The sequence below is a fragment of the Acanthochromis polyacanthus genome, chromosome 23 (assembly GCF_021347895.1).
Source record: "Acanthochromis polyacanthus isolate Apoly-LR-REF ecotype Palm Island chromosome 23, KAUST_Apoly_ChrSc, whole genome shotgun sequence".
NCBI lineage: Eukaryota > Metazoa > Chordata > Actinopteri > Pomacentridae > Acanthochromis > Acanthochromis polyacanthus.
Window position 1 is genome coordinate 12,122,284 of NC_067135.1, and position 18,787 is coordinate 12,141,070.

Here is an 18,787-nt window from a genome sequence, read left to right on the forward strand (position 1 = left end):
TATTAGCGATTTTTTGTACTGAAAACGGCTGGAATTGACTGAAGCTTAAAGGGTTAAGAAGGTGATTCGTAAACATAACTGTGTCAGAGACGCAGGTTCGATTTCAGCTCATGATCCTTTACTGCATGGGTTTCCTGTTTTCCTCTCTATCCTTGGCGGAGGTCTACACTCTCTGAGTGCTTTTCTAGTTTTTGATGTGGACAATATGTACAGTTCAGTCATTTTTTCTTTTACAATCAACATATAAATTTCTACATTTTTTGCTCGCATGTCCTGCTGAAAGGTTGTACAAATCCTACAGGTGATTATTGTTTTCATTCCAGAAACAACCTTAAAGTTGTCCTAATGTCTTAGAACTTACCAAAAATGACTTCAAACTCGCCAATCAGCACAATCAAATGAAGATTAAATTACCAAAGTCAAAGCTGACACAACGCCTGTTTATTCGCTGTAACTGAAACTGACTGGAGCACCATTCAGAAGTTGCATTTTAAATTTCCTGCCATTGTGAAGGGGCCTCATTTGTCTAACTGAACAACGCCGCATCGTATTCATGTGTAATTTCTATTCAGCCGGCATTGTGGACTTTGCTCAGATTGTCCCACCTACTGCCTGGAACGTCTCATTATAATCTGCTGCACTCTGTGGCTCTGACTTTAATTGAGTCCTTTTTTGACCGTTCATTCCGGCTGAAATGAGGGACGCGACCTTGGTGCAATGTGAGAAGATTACTACGGGTTTCCTTTCTCCCTCCCCTTCGAGTGCCAGTTAATAGACAGAGGTCCTTCAAGCCAGATGTGGCAGGACAACCTTGAACAGAGGCTACAGTAGACGGATGTAGCACAAGAAATCAAAACAAAGCTAAGGGTTCACGTCCGTATTTCAAAACCGAAGTAACATCTAAGTCCACCCATAAGCCCGTTGTTGAGCTCAGGGCAGGTTTACTTCTTGCATCACTGAGTTGTCACTGCTCGGTGTTTACAGATAAAGTTCTCTTTCATCCTCAAAGCTGAAGAATGACGTCAACAAAATAATCAAATTGTGTCTTCAATGGCTTAAAACTTGTCTAATGATGTTAATAATGAGCCTCTTAAAAGAAATAACCTTAAATTTTTCCAAATGACTTAAAGCTTACCCAAAAGTACTAAAAAAAATGACATACAGTGTGTCCAAAATTACATAAAATCTGTTTAACGTGACTTGAAACTAGTCCAAAATTATTTAAAATTTGTCCAAAAATAATGGAGTAATACTGTAAAAAAACAAAAAATGAAAATAACAAATATCTTTAAAATAATTATATTTCTAGCTGTTCTAAATATTTTCAAACTGTGCAATTATGTGGTCACACATTGGAATAGAACAAATTATTATTAGTAAAAACAAAGATTTTTGATGTGGGCAACATGAAAATAAATACATTTTTTACTTTTTTCCATTTCTTGCTCACATGTCACGCTGGAAATTGCCCCAAATCCAGACGGTCCAAATGACTTAAAATGTGTCCAAAATGACTTGAAACTAGTTTTAAAAAAGTAAAATAAAAAAAAAAAACTGTTAACAAAAACGTTATTCAATCTTTAATATAGTTGATTCTTCTTTAAAATAACCACTTAGTTATGTAAAATAATTACATTTTTAACTGTGGAATTTTATGGTAACACAATGTAAAAGCATAAACATTCTAGTTATAAAAACTTTGATTTTTAATGTGGACATTATATACAGTTTTGACCTGTTTTTTCATGTAAATTAAGACTTTTTAAATCCAGTATTCTCTCACACATCCTGCCAAAACAGTAAACACTAGAGATTTAATTCTAGTAGCAATCTGAAATTTGTCCAGATGTTATGAAACTTGTCCAAAATTACTTAAAACTCGCCTAAACCGACATAAAATATGTCCAAAACTACAAAAAAACGCCTAAAATGATTGGAAACTTGTCCAAAATAACTGTCTAAGAGTGCCATAAAGAAAAGGTCCCACATATCACACAGGTGACTGTCATTTGACTTCCAGTAACAACCTGAAATTTATCCAAATGGCTTCAAACTTATCCACAATGACTCAAGGCTGGTGAATATTTTGGCTGGCTTGAATGCTTTAAAACTGTGTAATTTTCTTGTATCACATTATTCTGTGTTGACGTTTGAAGTTTCCTCTGTCTGTGGACGTGTAAAGTGATGGACTGCAGGCCTGAGAGGTGTCAAACAACCACAAATGGATGACTCTGTTAATCGCCGAGGTTTAGCGGGTCAAGTTTCAGGCTCGGGGTCGGAGGTCACGGGTCAGGCTTCGGTTATTGTACCGGCCAGGGGTCAACCGTGAGATTTACCAAACGTCACAAGCCAGCTCTGAGAGCTCTTTGTTTTTTCTTCCTTTCTTTCTCCCACAAGTGCTTTCAGCTAACAATTACAGCTCTGTAAATGTTCCAACAGGTTAACCTTTAAGAGACATTTAAAACAAATGACCTGGGAGAAGCAAAGTAGGTGACTTGTTTTCCTTCTCTCCACGCTCTTTTCTCCCCCTCTGCAGTTCCCTCTTTGTTTTTAACTCATAATCTGCTCGATGTACTCGTCAAAAAGGCCTTGAGCCGTCATTTGTGCAGCCGCACATCAGTTATCATAGAGTTCATCAAAATCAGACGAGCCTCGGTGAACGGGCTTAAAATTCCTGAGCGCTCATTAACGTGAGCTAATCTCCAGCCTCTTCCTGCTCGTCCTTTGTTGAGAGGACGCCTCGCTCCGTTTGGTGCCGTGGTCGGGTGGGCAGAGGGTTAAAGTTAAAGCGGTGCGAGTGGGGGAAAAAACACAGGAGTCATCGTCTGCGTCACCGTGAAGAAATCTCTGCCTGCTGCTAACATGTTGTTCCCGTTACGTGATCCAGCTGTTTGTTTTGGGTGTCGGTGATGGCACTAAAAGTTCCCTGTTCAGTTAATCCTTTTTTTACCCAAACCTAATTCATTGTTCTACTAAATAAAATGCAAGAAATAAAAACACCTATTAGGGCCACATTGGTCAAGATTCCACTAAAGTTACATTTACAAGTTAATTTGAAACTTCCAAAACTTTTTTTTACAGTGCAGACATGCTGTAAAAGTTTAAAAGTAAACGTGAACTGTTTCCTGTGAAGCCAGCTGACAAGATAAATCTTACAGCAACTTTATTTATATCCTACAAAGGACGACATAACAACAAATCAATCAGCTGCTCCATGAACGCCTGCAGACTTTCCTTCATAAGCTAACTTAGCCAGCCAGCGAAAAGGCTGCTGGCACACAGCTGGACCAGTTCCTCCCTGGTACCATTCTGCCTGGATAGTTCCTGTCTTTAAGGGCCTTCGCATGACCATAAATGGAGTCTGGAGACCTCGGGGGTAATGTTTGGGACTAAACTGGGTGCGAGAGAGAGAAAGAGCAGGATGAAAAAGAAGGCAGAGATGAGAAAGAAAGGGGAAGGAGAAATTATAAACCGCAGCAGGGGTGGAGGGAAAAATGGGAGGAAACACGAACAAGATAAAGAGCAAGAGGGGGGAAGAAAAAGGGTGTGACGCAGGAAAGGAAGCGACGGAGGAAGGGAGATAAAAGTGGAGAGGGGGAGGATGGGTGGTGCCGAAAGAGAAAAGGAATGAATTATAGACCTAGAAAGTGTGCAGAGCATGAAAGGAGAGCGAGGACAGGTGTAAAGACAGGCAGAGATGAGATAGTGGACACGATAAAGTGGATAATTATAGCTTGTGAGTAAGCAATATTTAGCAGAGGTGACAGAAGAAGACCACAAACACAGGATGACAAAGCGAAAAATGGCTGTCGAGGAAAAATGATCATACTTTGTTGATTTTTGCAAAGTTGAATATACGAATATGAGAAAGCTTATTTGGTGCGTTAAAATCACTGCTGTGCAAATGCGTCTTCTTTCCTGATGCCTGCCCAGTTCAAGTAGCATTATGCAAATGTAAATATAGTTTTAAAAAAATAATAATAATAATAATAAAAAAGTGTCAATTTATGGTAATAATTTGTAAAACAAAAAAAATGCTAAAAAAATATAAAAATGCAAAGACAAAATTTACTATTTTTCTATCTTTAATACATGTAATAAAAAAATAACAAACTGTCTGTAAAATTATATTTTTTGCTGATACAATGCAGTAAAAACTGTAAAAAATGACATGTCAATAATTTAAAATAATAAATTACTATTTGTTAAAATATGTACGTAAATTACATTTTTTTTACTATTATCTGTAATTTTAAAAAAATGAGAAAATTTGTAAAATAAAAGGCAATTGTTTTAATAAATAATATATTTTTCATCTTTTTAATACAGCTATTTTTTTAAACAAAGGCAACTGTCAGTAAAAGAATGATACTGTTTGTGATTTAAATACAGTCAGACCATTTATTTATAAAATTTATGGTCCAACATTTTAAAAGAACAAGTTTTTCATTTCCAAAAATATGTAAAATTTAATTTTTTTTTTTTTTTTAAATTTCACTAGTTATCTGTTTTTTAAACTGAGAAAATCTGTAAAATATAAGGCAGTTGTGTAATGTTTTTTTAATGTAATTCAATCTCTAAAACACCAAATTTTTCTCTGGAATAACAGCAGACGTTGTACTTTTTTTTAACTGACTAAAATACAGTAAAAACTGTGTACATTCACAGCCAGTAAAATAATGGTTTAAAAATTGTTCACCAATCCTTTTTTCCCATTTAAATAACAATAGTAAATTGTGTAATTTTAAAATAAAACAACAAATTACCATTTTTATATATATATATATATATATATATATATAAACAAAACACAGATAATAATTAGTAGGAAAATCAAAGAAAACAAGTATTCATTTGCAGGTTAATCCTAAAAAATGTGTTTGGTGTGTTAAGATCACTATTGTGCAAACACAGTTGGTTATACTCTTGCAAAAAGTGTATAAAAAGGTGTCTGACTCCTGCACAGTTTAAATACTGTTAGAACTATACACATATATTTATATTTACGGATGATTTTTCTCTTCTCGCGTCGCTTCAGGAGGCTCCTTCCTTTGCCAGACGTTCCTGACGCTAAGCCTCGTTGTTGTCTTTTCAAATACCTCTTGTCGTGCAGCTGACAAATGGCTAAGATAAGATGACAATTCCCCTGGCGCTTTTATAAATAAACTGCAACCTATCAGACGGGGGAGATGGAGCAGCGTTCTTACCGTTAGTCTGAAGCTTTTTACTGTGTTTATATCTGCAATTCAAGACAAGCTCACAGTCTTAATCTACACTGTAAAAAATGAAGGCACAGTTTTTTATTTGAATGATTTCCTGTTACTTTATAGACTGTACCAGTTTTGTTGGCTAATAACTAGTAAAATCCCATAATAAAACTATTAATGTACATGTAAACTCTACCAAAATAATGTCCACATCAAAATCCTCTTGTAGAGTTGCAAATCATTTGGACAAATTTTTAACCATTTCCGACAAGTTTAAAGTAATTTAGGACACAATTTGAGTTAGCAGGTTAGCTCAGTTTAGTTCCAATGTCAAGTCATTTAGTGCAAATTTTGCGATATTTTGGACACATTTTTAGTCATCCTGGACAAATATAGAGTCATTTTGGACATGTTTTGAAACATTCTGAACAAGTTTCAAGTCATTTAGAATGAGTTTTGAGTCAACTGGACAAATGTAACGCCACTTATGATTAATTTTAAATAATTTTGGACAACTTTTAAAGCATTTAGAACAAATTGGACTTGAGTTAAGTCAACAATCAGCTTTACGTTTTGTGAGTTTTAAGTTATTTTCGACAAGTCTGATGTCATTTTTGACAAAGTTTTAGGTCATTTTGATCAAGTTTCAACTCTCTGAGGTCAAATTTGGACTTATTTAGACAGCTTTTTAAATTTTTTTTTTGGTTATGGGTTGAACATTAAGAGTATTCCACTGCTTTTTAACATAGTTTTTCTGGCACCCTTGGGCAATTACAGAATTCTTTTTTTTTAGGTATGTTTTGTGGAACCCTTGGGCAATTTTGACTCATTTTGCACAAGTTTCAAGCCATTAAGGACCATTTTATTTTCAGGGTATTTTCTGATTATCTTTGTTGAGATTCTTTGTGCGTCTTCCCTCTTGTCCTATCGTGGCCACTCCAGCCTCCCCTCAGGTATCGTTTCATGTCACAGAGAGTTAATATATCTACGTGCCCTTTTCATAGATACGTGCACAGAACGTACAGACCACACACACATGAACACGTCGACCAGCTCTGGCCTCCCTCCGCCTCGCCAGGCTTCTCCAGCAGCGTATCTCCTCACGGTAAAGGTCACGCCGGCCACATGACCTGCTATTTGAAGAGGACCTGGTGGAAAACCAGAGCAGGCCGAGCACAATCCAATTACACCCCAGGGAGATACGCCACATTTGTTGAACTCAGTGATATTCTGTTTCTCTTTGAGTGCTTGTAGACATCCACTTACATGTTTATGGTTTATGGTCAGCGAGGAACCAGAATCAACAAATGTCTGACAAGCTTCAGACTCCTTAAAGACAGTTTAGTTTCCCTGAAAACCCTGACTTCGAGTTAACGCTGCTTCATCCTCACCGATACTCCGTGTTCGCTCATTTGTCAAAAATCGACTAAACACAAGTTGCCCAGAAGTGAGCTGACAGCAAAGAGGTGAAATGTCAGGCGACTTGGTAAGCTGCGGTACATTCCATCCACTCACAACCTGTCTGCATACCTTCATCTTTTCTCTCGGCTCTCTACAATCCACAAAGTAAAATAAAGTGAGAAAACGCCAAACAGGTTCTCAGAGCACAAGGAGACATCCGACAAACACTGCAGCATCCAAACATACTCAATGCACAGCAAGAATCTGCTAAAAAAAATCTACAATTTTACACAATTAATATAAAATAAACCTTTAACAATCCCTTTGACAGCAGCACAATTATTTAAACTGTAGGAAACGCCAGATAAAATAACAAAAAAACAAGAAATACACATAAGTACAGCTGATTTTTTTACAGATTCTTTCAAGTGTAGGAATTTGGATATAGCAGGAAAGTACTGACACTGCACAGATTCTTGTATATGTAGAAAATGTTTACATGGTACTAGGGCTGGACCCGAATATCCCGAATATCAGAATATTCGTTCGCTACGGCGGTATCCAGATATTAATTTTGGTATCCGAATATTCGCCCCCACCCCCCGTCGGACGTTACCGGGCGGAAAAAATATTCGGATATTCGTCTTTAATAGGGCCCGAATATTCGGAGGCCAGAAACCACTATTCGGGCCAGCCCTACATGGTACAAAGATTTTTTATTTGAAAAAAATATGTATATTGAGAGGCTGGAACTACCAATGTTTGGCATCTTTACTTGACTTTAGCAACTGATTGCCAAAATCAGGGCTGGTTTCAAGTCTTTTAGGACACATTTTGAGCCATTCTGGACACGTTTTAAGTGATTCTGGAAAAAATTTAGTCAATTAGGACTAACTTTACATCATTTTGGACATGTTAAAAGTCATTTAATACTAATTTTGAGTAATTTAAACAGTTTTAGGTCATTTAAGACAAATTGCAAGTCAGTTAGGAAGAGTTTTGAGTCAACTGGACACATCTTAAACCAATTAGGTGAAAATTTACGCCATTTAAGACAAGTTTCAAGTCATTTAGAACACATTTTAAGTTTTTTTGGACACGCTTAAGTGATTTTGGACATTTTTTATGTTATTCGAGATGAGTATCCAGCCATGTAAGACTAATTTTGACTCATTTTGGACAAAATTTCAGTCGTTTTCGGCTAATTTTAAGCAATTTAAGATGAAGTTCAAGTTTTGAGGTATTGCATCAGCAGATGTTTGGTTTTTTTTTTAGTAATTTTGGACAAAGCTTCTACAAACAATATGTTTTATTTATGTTCATATAAATCATAAAAAATGGCAGACCTTTACATTTTTGACAAATTAAAATGTTTGAGATGTTTGCTTCACGGATTGCAGATTTTGAATTTAACCAGCTAACTGGTCAATCACTAAATGCTTTCAGTGCTAGAATGAGTATGTGAAATAGCGATGTGATAAATGTTTGGTGAACTGCATTCAGTGACACGTTCCTGATAACACAAACACGTCTGGAATTTGTCGCCCCAACTTTCATGGATATACTTCACATCGCTGAACCAGACGTTTCAAAAACACACTTGACTGTCCTATCTTTGCATCGCGTTTTTGGAAAATCCACTCCAGGTGTCTCGTCCATAGAAGGTCTGGAAAGCAGACGTGGCCGCAAAGTATCTTTAAAGATATGTCACCTCGGCCGCATCAGTGACCGTCGAGTGCCACAATATGTGAAAGCATCCAGAACACCTGATAGTAAAGCTTATCAGGGCTGAGATTAGATGCCGTCGGGGCTGAAACCTGCATACCTCGCCTGCAGCAGGACCATGTTTGGCGAGCGCTGGTCCACGCAAAAGATAGACATTAAGCATCGTCGGGCTTCACCACGCACTGAGGCTGAGCAGTGAAGCAGGCATGAGAAGCCGAGCAGGCCACGGTGCGTTACTGGTGCGAATCAGTGATCCATTGAGTGCAGAAGAGAGGGGGTGGTTGGATGTTCAGCATGTGAGAGTCACACCAGGCAGGCTGTTAAACTTTGCCTCTCGAAGTTTATGGTTAGTTTAGTGTTGCTAAGCAGAAAGCTGGGGGGGAAAAAAGACGTCAAATAATGTCCGAAAGACTTCATGAATCAAAAAAAAGTGCATTATTCTCACGTGCAAACAAGCACACCTGAATGCAAAAAGAGAGGAGATGCTTCCAGTCACATCATTACACCCAAGATAAAGTGCTGCTGTCCAACCTTACGTTAATTTACCCGAGTAAATTTAAGTCCCTGCCAGTCTGGAAGGCTTCCAAACATTTTCACGACCATTAGATTCCTCCGGCCATTACTCCGCCTGTCTCAGCGTCTGCCTTTCTTTTAGAGAAGTCTAGTCTGGCTGGTGGACGTCACTGAATTTCGAGCATGTTAAGAGATGTATTTATCAAACCTACATGGAGCTAATTCTGTCAGAAAACCAGTCTGTAAGCCAAAATATTTCAACTGGGCGTCACGTAAAACAAACAAAAGCAGTCAATCTTAACGTTTTTTAAGCACTTCCAGCTAATACTATTATCCCACTGCTGCTAAAGCGATCATTAAATCAAAGCTATCAGATGCTATAATGAGCGGTTCATGAGCTGATAATTGGAAATGAAATGTTTTTCTTGCCATGTTTTGGTTGAAATGAGCCCTGTGAGCCAAATAGGTTGAGAAAAAACAGGAAAAAAAAAGCAGAGACTGGCTCGGCTGACTCTTATATGGCTTTAAATTGATTCTTTGCACTGTTTAATGCTGAGAAATGCTTCTTTAATGGATTAAAATAGTAAATTTAGTATTCAGAAATGACAAAAAGCATGTTTAGCAGCCTTAGGTGACGCACTACAGGCTCTGAAACACTACAACTCCACTATTGTTGTGTGACTACAAGGTCAAAAGGTGACGCTTTCAACTCAAACTCGCCATTTCCCAGAAGTCAGTTCTTCTTTACCTCATCAGTGCCGAGCTGCACTAACACCCTGCATCCATAGTAACCTCAGCAGTGGACCAAATATGGTATTACATCGGGCCGGGTATGTTTGGCTATTCAGTTACAAAGTGACGAACAGCACCCCGAGCCTTAATCGAATTGCTCCAAGAGAAATATCTGATATAATCTGATCTACCTTTCTTACATCACTCGGCTGCGGATGTGTGGAGCTCTGAAATAACAAAGTCTGTCATTTGACTAGAGATACAGCAGCGCCAAAGAAAATCACCCCGCTACAAACTTATTTAGCAAAAAAAAAGAGAGATCCTGTCGAAACAGATTGTGCAATGTTTACAGGGGGGAGAGGAGGAAGAAACTGGGCTCTTATCCAGCGAGATAGAGAACATATGGGTTTGACATAAACTAAACGGATTGGCTCACGTTTTTTGGTTGTTTTTTTTTTGCACAAACAATATCACTCCGCCGCGTTAATTAAGTCACGGGCTACTCCTGTCCGACTGTAACGCAGTGGCTTCCAACAACTTATTGCCAACATGTTGCAGCAGCAGTTGTTTGAACTTCAATTGCTCCCTCAGCTTCAGTGAAAACTAATTCGCCCTGGCTCACAATTCCCTTTACTACTGCGTTTCAGCGTTGTGTGAAGTCTGGCGTTATTATATAGTAAGCTAAAGTAACCAGCAATGCTTTAACATGGTCTATATGGCTATATACAGTAGATGTGTCGTATAGGATAAGCTTCGTTCCTTACTTTATCCTTTGACAATTTTTTTATTAGAAAGTGTTCAAAAAGAAGCCTGACTGTCTAACTTTGGCTGTACAAAGTGGAAAATGAAGGAAAAATGCTCTGGGGGAATCATATAGTAGCTCTAATGACATACCAGCAAGAAACATTCAAGGTATAGAAAGTAGATCATACACTGGAGAAAGTAACTATTCCTATCAGCTGATTAGAAGTAAAGCAAAAATTAGATTATGTAAAAGTTCAAGCTAAACTTCTGTGTCAGCTGATTTGAAACAAAATTCAGTTGCGTCAAATTACCATTATGCGTAAATTAAACTCATATTTCCACATTAACTGATTTCAAACTGAATTAAATTATGTCAATTTAGCATTACGCTTCATTTACACAAATATTTCTGCCTCAGTTGGTTTAAAACTAAATTCAGCTGCATCGATTTAAGATAAAACATAATTTACACAAAATTGTGGCGATTTGAATTAATTTCACTTGCAATTGTTTTGGTCAAGTAAAATTTAAACTGGAATGTCTACATTAGTTGGTTTAAAACTCATTTAAATCATTTTAATATTACGAGTAACTTGGACTGAAATGTTCACGTTGCATCAATTCAACATTACCTGTAATTCAAACTGAAATTTCTGCTTTCGCTGGTTAAAAACTGCATTCAGTTGCATCAGTGTAATACAACGTTTAATTTAGTCAAATTTCAGCATAAGTTGGTTTAAAACAAAATTCAGTTTCATCAATTTGACATTTTCTGTACTTTAAAGTCTAATTATTGCGTTAGTTGATTTAAAACGACATTTTTGAGTTGAGGTAACTTAATGACAAGATTTCAAGTCGTTTCTATTATCCTAACATGCCCAAACAATTTTAGATTGTAGAGGAAAAGCTAATTCCCTTAAGTCAATATAGCTAGTTGGTTGAACATAATTTCAGTAGAAGTTGTCCTAGCTCGTATATAATGAGCTGTGTTGACATAATTGCCTCAGCTTAATATTGTGTGGAAGTTAAATTAAGTTCCTGCCTTAGTTCATTGAAATTATATTTTGAGTTGAGGATACTTAATGAAACTGGCTTCATAACTTAATGTTTTCACACTGAGTTCAGGATTTCCCCATGTCTGAACAGTTTTAGATGGTTAGCTAATTCAAAAATTATTCTGACTGCAGAAGAAAAACTCATTAAAGTTGCCATAACTGAGGCGGACTAGCTGCAAGCTGTTACGCGTGATTTTTTACAGTGTACGTACCTCCTCTTCGTGGTTGCTGAATTCACTCTGCTCGTTTTCTTTCTCGATTTTGTTGTTATTCATTCTGACTCTTGTGTCACTTTTTCACTCGGACGGCTTCTTTTTCTCTCTTCCTTCTTCTTCTTCAGCCACAAATCAAGCCTCGGAGGAGACACCAGTCCGGCCGCTGTCCTTCTGTCCGAGCTTCACTTCTTCATCAATGATGGCACAGCCCGCTGGTTTGTTTTGTGGACGGTTTTGTTTTTGGAATAAAAAAGAGGTAAAAGCTGAGGTGTGTTGTTTCTGTGCTGTCAGATATTCCTCGACATTCCCTTTAAAGCTGCTCCGTCTTCTTCTTCTCCTCCTTGTTGCTGCTGCTGCTCGTCCCCAAACAGTAAATGTTGACCGGAGCGAAACTTCTCCGCTCATCCCGGCGTGCAGGAGGGAGGAGGCGGGATGAAGGGAGGGGTTTCGGGCGAGGAAGGGCGAGGATGCACCGTCTGCTCGCCTTTTTGTCCACATTTATCAAAGAGCCACGGCGGAGAAGCGGTACCGGCCACCGTTTGGACCAGCTGTTATGTTTGGTCTCGGCCACATTCCTGACGTTAATCCTTCCGGTTATTTTTAACAGCTGTGTTGTGAAGGGCAACAAAACACAATCTGACTTAAATGATATTCAAAAATATGTTTAGAAAATAATATAAAACGTTTTCAAAACTACACTGTAAAAACTAAGTCTGTAAGAAAAAGGTGAAAAGGTAAAAACATGAAAAAAAATGGCAAATATCTTTAAATATTTATATTTGTAGCTTATTTTACAGATAGAAAAAATCATTTCAATAACAAAAAAACTCTGTAAAATAATATTTTTTTAACCTTACTCCTCGGTTTAGTTCAATTACTGACAACATCTCGTAAAATCAGATACAACACATTGACTGTAAAAAATAAAACAAAAATATGTAAATTCAATGTAATTTTTTGTACTGGTTGGCTTCAAACTAAATTCAGTTGCATCAATTCAACATTATGCATAATTTAAACCATCTATTCATCGACGGAGTTATGTGACCATCAGCGTACATTGGTTTGTCTGTCCGTCTGTCTGTGTGCAACATTACTCAAAAACAGACCAACGAATTTGGATGAAATTTTCAGGGAAGGTCAGAAATGACACAACGACCACCTGATTAGATTTTGGCAGTGATGCGGCTCATAGTCTGGATCCACAGGTTTGTTAACGAATTAAAATTTTCTAAATTAATGATAAAGAAAATGTGGCAACAATGGTGCGAGAAAAAATCTATATGAAAATAGTTGAATACTATAATGTTGTAAATTATTTTAGAAAATAACTGGATATACCTGACAATTTTGGGCATTTTTACAGTCACTGTAAAATAACACCCTTTTTCTTCAGTTTTACTATCTGTTAAATAATGACTTAATAATTTACCATTTTTAAACTTTTAATATACATAATTTTTCTTTCAAAACATCATCTATAAAACAGTGTTTGTTCTGGTTTAAATAGAGTTAAAAATGGTGTAATTTTCCATTTAAACATAAAGAAACAGATAACTATTTGTAAGATTGCAGATTTTTCATGTGAATATTGCCTTTCTTGCCTGTTTTTCATGATTAACATGTAAATTAATATTTTTTTTCAGTGATATTTCTAGTTGTTAACTGCTCAGTGTTGGAGGTATTTTCTGAATCGGTCCAACATGTAGGTATATTTGCATATTTCGTACTAACACCACAAAGCAGTTTGGCCAAATCTGTACGTAGTGTTCGTAGAGTAGATGGACATAAAAGTTTAAAAGTGAATCAGCCTCGTAAATAGTGTATTAAAACTATCCAGGAACATTTACAGAACACAGAATGTGATCTTACATTTGTAGTTTTTTTTGCTTTGGTCCTGTGAATGCAGTATTTTTCACACTTACAGCTGCTGATCCCAGCTGAAACAGACAGTTTACAGACAGACAGACACACATGAGGCTGTTCAGAGTTGTCTAACCTGCATGTGTTTATACTGTGTTATAGGCAACCTGAGAACAAAACTTTCATACTTTCCTGCTGTGTGGAAACACTGAACCACAATCCCTCCTGTAGATCTTACATGTGGCATTTCGTCTTTTATTTCATGGATTATTACCTCAAATTACATTAAAGTTTCATTTGGAATGTGGATGATACATGAGAAAAGTTATAGGACAATAAAACCCACAGTGGCTGCAGAGCACGTGACTCACATTGTATTTTATTATACAGTTCTTTAATTGCTCTTTTTATCACACCTGAATGGAAACTGTTCAGACTTACACTGTAAAAAACATTTCTTTTTGACAAATGGTACAATGGGTGACTTATTTTCACTCCAAGGAACGGTGGAGTTATGTGACGATGTACGTTTGTCTGTCTGTCTGTCCGTCTGTCTGTTAGCAACGTTACTCAAAAACCGACTAACAGATTTGGATAAAATTTTCAATGCAGGTCAGAAACTCACACTTGTGCTCAGTGCAAGGTCATTTTCTTTGTGGATACATCTATTTTAAATGGCCACATTCTATAATGCCGTGATTTCTTTTTCAAGATTTCATTCATTGGAAATTATACAGCGACTGAGCAGCCTTGGCGGAGTACTGTGCCCTCTGAGTGCTTTTCTTTTTTTATGATTGATACAGTTTTTGAACGTTATAGTATTCAAATTCCCCCCAACACTATTACTGCCAAGCTTTTTTGTCTGTATTTTTTACAGTGTAGCTGAGAGTAATCTGTCATCCAGTACTCAACGTCTGCACTTATTTTTCTGTTTAACCTTTAACAAAGCTCCATCCGTCATAAATATCATGAGATGTCAGACGTGCACACTCAGGACTATTTTCTACTTTCTTCCTCTGAATCAACACCTTGAAATGCAGCAACTCAGCACAAATCATCAGAGCAAGAGACAATTATCAACCTGAGACTTTAATAAATTCCACGTGGCTCTCGGTTTTATCATTTCAAGGCTGTGGAGTGAGTAGTTTTGCGGTTTAAGGTGAATAGTTCTTCTCAGAAAACACTAGTAGAGCCTGTTTCAGTGTGAACAAAGAAGAACCGGAGATGTCACCGGTAAAAACGCAAAACTGGGATACTAATTCACTGTGAGCTCAACTAAAACTATGCGATTTACGGTCTTCTTGGGAACCAGCCAGACGTTAAAGCCCTGGATGTGATGTTTAACAGCAGAGGAGATGAGAAAACACTAAAACAGTTCACCGACACGCCTATTATTGTCTAAAGAAACAGCCATGAAAAGCAGCATTGAGGTGACAAAGCAGCCTGGAATGCTTCCTCATTTTCAGCATTTTTTTTTTCTGCCTCACTTTGCGGCTAAAAGTTCAAGACCTGAGAACTATTTTGTTATTATTTTCAGATTATTCCAGCTTGGTTAAACGACACATGATAACCTGTTAAATCACGGAACATTTGATTGTAAAATGACACAATTACAGTAGGTCCTCGGTTTACGACGTCCTCGACCTACGGCGTTTTGTGGCTACGTCGCCATCTCCCATAAATTTATTAAAAAAGTCTTGTTCCATCATTACAATGTACGGCGTTTGCAACGTTAAAACAAATTTCACGCTGGAACTAGTTGGTGAGCAGAGCAGATGGATGCGTTGTCACAAGTCGCTATCCAAGGCAGACGACTTACGCCATATTGGATCGCACTACATTCATTTTCTTTAGTTTGTGTTGTTTTTTGGAAACTTTTGGCCCTTCATTACGGACCCTAAGAGGAAGTCAGACTCTTCTGATGGCAGTGGAGGAAAAGGAAAGGAAAGCCGTCTCTATGGAAGTGAAATTAGATTTAACTAGACAGTCGGAAAAGGGCAAAAACTTTGTGGGTTCCGACTTACAGCGAAAATCGCTTTACGTTGCACCGCAGGACCGGAATTCTGATGTAAGTCGAGACCCCCCTGTATTACTCTTGTCACTAGAAAAATACATGCTTATTAAGATTAGAAAAACTGTTATTTTTCAGACGTTTCTTGTTTTATTAAATTAAAGATCATATCTACTAAAATGACAGAAATAAAAGTTGGTATTTTAGCTTTTTATTATATTTTTTACATGTTAAAAAAAAGGCAAAAACTGAATTTAATGTCCACTTTTTCACAAGTATTATTTGTTCCTTTTCAATGTGTGACCATAAAATCGGTAAAAAATGTCATTATTTACCAGATGTCTGCTGTTATTTTCACAATTTTACACTTTTTGAACATTATATTACACTTGACCACAAATATTACACCATGTTTACTGTAGTTAAATCAACTAAAAATATTATTTTACAGATTTTTTTTTGTATCATTTGAAAGAAAAATTAGCCATATTAAGATCTTATTTAGTTTAATTACAGATAACGTCTGGTAAAATCACAGAAAAAAGTTTCAATTGACATGTTGACTCTAACTGAAAAAGGCCAAAGTGGTAAATAATGTCCAGTTAATTTTTTTTTCATATTTTAGTGTTTCTTTTTTCTTACAGTTTTTGAACGCAACAGTATTCCACAATTTTCTAACATTATTATTATTATTATTATTAGTGTTATTATATAGAAAATTGTGTATATTGTTTATGTATATGACTGAAAAATGGTGAATAATTTTTGCAGCTGTTTATAGATTTTCCCTACTTTGGTAAATTAGAGATAATATCTCATAAAATTACGGAAAAAGACTATTAATTTACATCATTTATCATTTAAAAAAACAAACAAAAACAGCATCCAGAGCTGAATCTCACGGCCACGCCTGTTATTCTCTGCAAAGCAGCCTTTAAAAGCAGCGATCAGGTGACAACGCAGCCTCCACCGATTTCAAAACATTTATTTTTAAGCTTCACTTTGTATCTCGAGATGAAAAGTTCCGAGCTGACAGCAGTTTGCTCGGCGCTGAGGAGACTTTGACTGTATGTTGGATGACACTTATTGCAGAGGACAGGACGCTCGCTTTCTGTGACAGCCGGTGCAGAGAAACGCTGCTTTTGCTGAACTTGCACCTCAAAAAGCAACAAAAAGAAGGGGGGGAAAAAAGCAGTCGGTCCTGCAGATTTCTGCTCCTTCCCCCTCCCCGATCGCGTCTGCATCGGTTATGTGGAGTGCTTTATGCTGATGAGAAGCAGGGAGGAGGGTCTCTGAAGCAGATAAAAATGGAAACGCTCCCACTCTGCTGTATCAAAGCCTCCTGCAGGAGTCTGGGGATGGAGGATGGAGGGGGGGGGGGGGGGGAGCGGAGACGTCCCAGCTGGGCCTGACAGGGCTGGGCTGGGTGGTCCGAAGGAAGGAGGGGTGGAGGTCTGATGGAGGGGGGTCAGACGGTGGAGGTCCAGTCGTGGAGGTCCGGTCACGCTGTCCCGGTAACATGTCAGCTCAGCTCTGAAGATATCTGAGAGAAACCAGCAATCTGAGGCAGAAGAGGGTTTTTAGGACTCAGCAGGGAGAGAAAAAAGAACGTTGATTTCACATCACAGAGACGAATAATTAGACAGAAGAAGAAAAAGAACAACAAAACTCTGCAGGCTCGGTATGCATAAATCACACACTGTACAAGGATGAATTTCTATTTTCCTGAACAATAACTGGTAAAATCACTGAAAAAATGTGGAAATCTGCCTGTCAGCTGTAAGCAAACAAATATAAACTGAAATGTGCCTATTGGTTATCTCTATTTTTACAAATAGTGCAAATTATGTGCTGAATTTAAATCAAAAAACATTGTTGAATATGTTTAAACTGTTACTTTATTATATTCCCAGTGAAAATCTTTTATTAAATGCTAGATATTGTCTATAACGTAACAAAAAAACAAAACATTTAAATCATTTTTCAGTAAAAAAAAAAAAAACGATCAAAGGTTGTAAAAAATAAAACTTTTTGGTGTGAAGATTATCCATATTTTTAGATTTTACATCTATCATCTGTAATTTAACAAAGCCGTATGGCAAAATCTGTAAAATAAATATATTTTTTAAATTGTTAACTTTTTTTTTACATTTTACATTCATAATTTTCATTCAAATAACAACAAATGTCTGTAAAATAACATTTTAGCTGATTTAAATTCAGAAAAACTTTGTAAATGTATTCAGTGAAATTTTGTAAAAACACAGACTTTGATGTGGACTTTACAGTTTTTTGTGTAAATTAGTGTTTTAACTGGCTGCAGCTGTAACTTCATATTTAGTGACATTACTTCCTGAAATGTCAAACTTCTGTTTTGGGAATGGCAGATCTTTGGACTAAATGTTAAAAACAGCGAAGAGCAAAGGCAGAACCTGAGGATTGAGACATGAAATCAGATTATCGCCTCCTGGATCAGTGAGTCGCAGCTAAAAGGCAGCTTGATATGAACCAGAAAGTGAATCTGTGGTGACAGTTTGCCGATGTATTGATCAGCGGTGGATCCCGAGGGAGGAACCCTGCGGATTTCACTCGGTGTGCAGTCAGATGACTCACAAATATCCTCTTTTTCTGTCTTTGTTTGCATTCCAGCAACTCAGAACAAAGGCAACTGCTGCTCTCCACAAATACTGACTTCACTGAGAGGGAGAATAACACTTTTTTTCTGTGGTTTTGCTCGATACTGTCTGTACACAGAAAGCCTGTAAAATAACAGTTTTAAGAAATACCCTTTTTTGAATCCCTAACGTACACAACATTTTAAAACAACAGGAAATATGGTGTGGTTCTGTTTGTGACGTGTCCTATAATGTTCAAAAATTGAGAAAATCACAGCAAATATCTGTCAAATAATGATATTTTTTGCTGATTTTAAATGCAGCAAAAGTATGTAATTTTACAGTTGCACGTTGTAAAAGAACAAGCTACCATTTGTAAATGTACAAATGTTTGACATTATCACCGTTTTTCCCAATTTACAAATTGCGTACACAAGAGGTCCTCAACTTATGTCAGAATTCTGTTCCTACGGCGTGACTTAACGTGATTTTTCACCAGAAGTCAGAACCCACGTATGTGGCGTACAACCATGAATGTAAACAAAGCCATCTTCCTTGTTCGCTAACCAGTCCCCAAGCAAAATTTGTTTGAACATCACAAACAGCGTACATCGGAATGATGGAATAAGGCTTTCTTAGTAAATTAATGGGCAATGGAGAAGTAACCATGAAACGCCGTAGGTTGAGGACGCCGTAAACCGAGGAC

The 18,787-nt window shown here is 37.1% G+C and overlaps 1 protein-coding gene across 4 annotated transcripts in view; it reads right to left on the reverse strand.

Moving 5' to 3' along the window:
* The window catches only part of LOC110949532 (RNA-binding protein with multiple splicing-like), a 47,560-nt gene extending 35,489 nt beyond the window's left edge, over nucleotides 1-12,071 (reverse strand). Inside the window, exon 1 of one of the 4 annotated variants that reach the window (XR_007939631.1) lies at nucleotides 11,590-12,071. Coding sequence is in view for 1 of the 4 variants with exons in the window: in XM_051943579.1 (XP_051799539.1) it covers nucleotides 11,590-11,652 (63 nt within the window). In the remaining 3 variants the exon portion in view is untranslated. The remainder of the gene's footprint in view (nucleotides 1-11,589) is intronic. The other 3 variants (XR_007939632.1, XR_007939630.1, XM_051943579.1) reach the window with 3 other exon arrangements.
* Nucleotides 12,072-18,787: the final 6,716 nt, after the last annotated feature.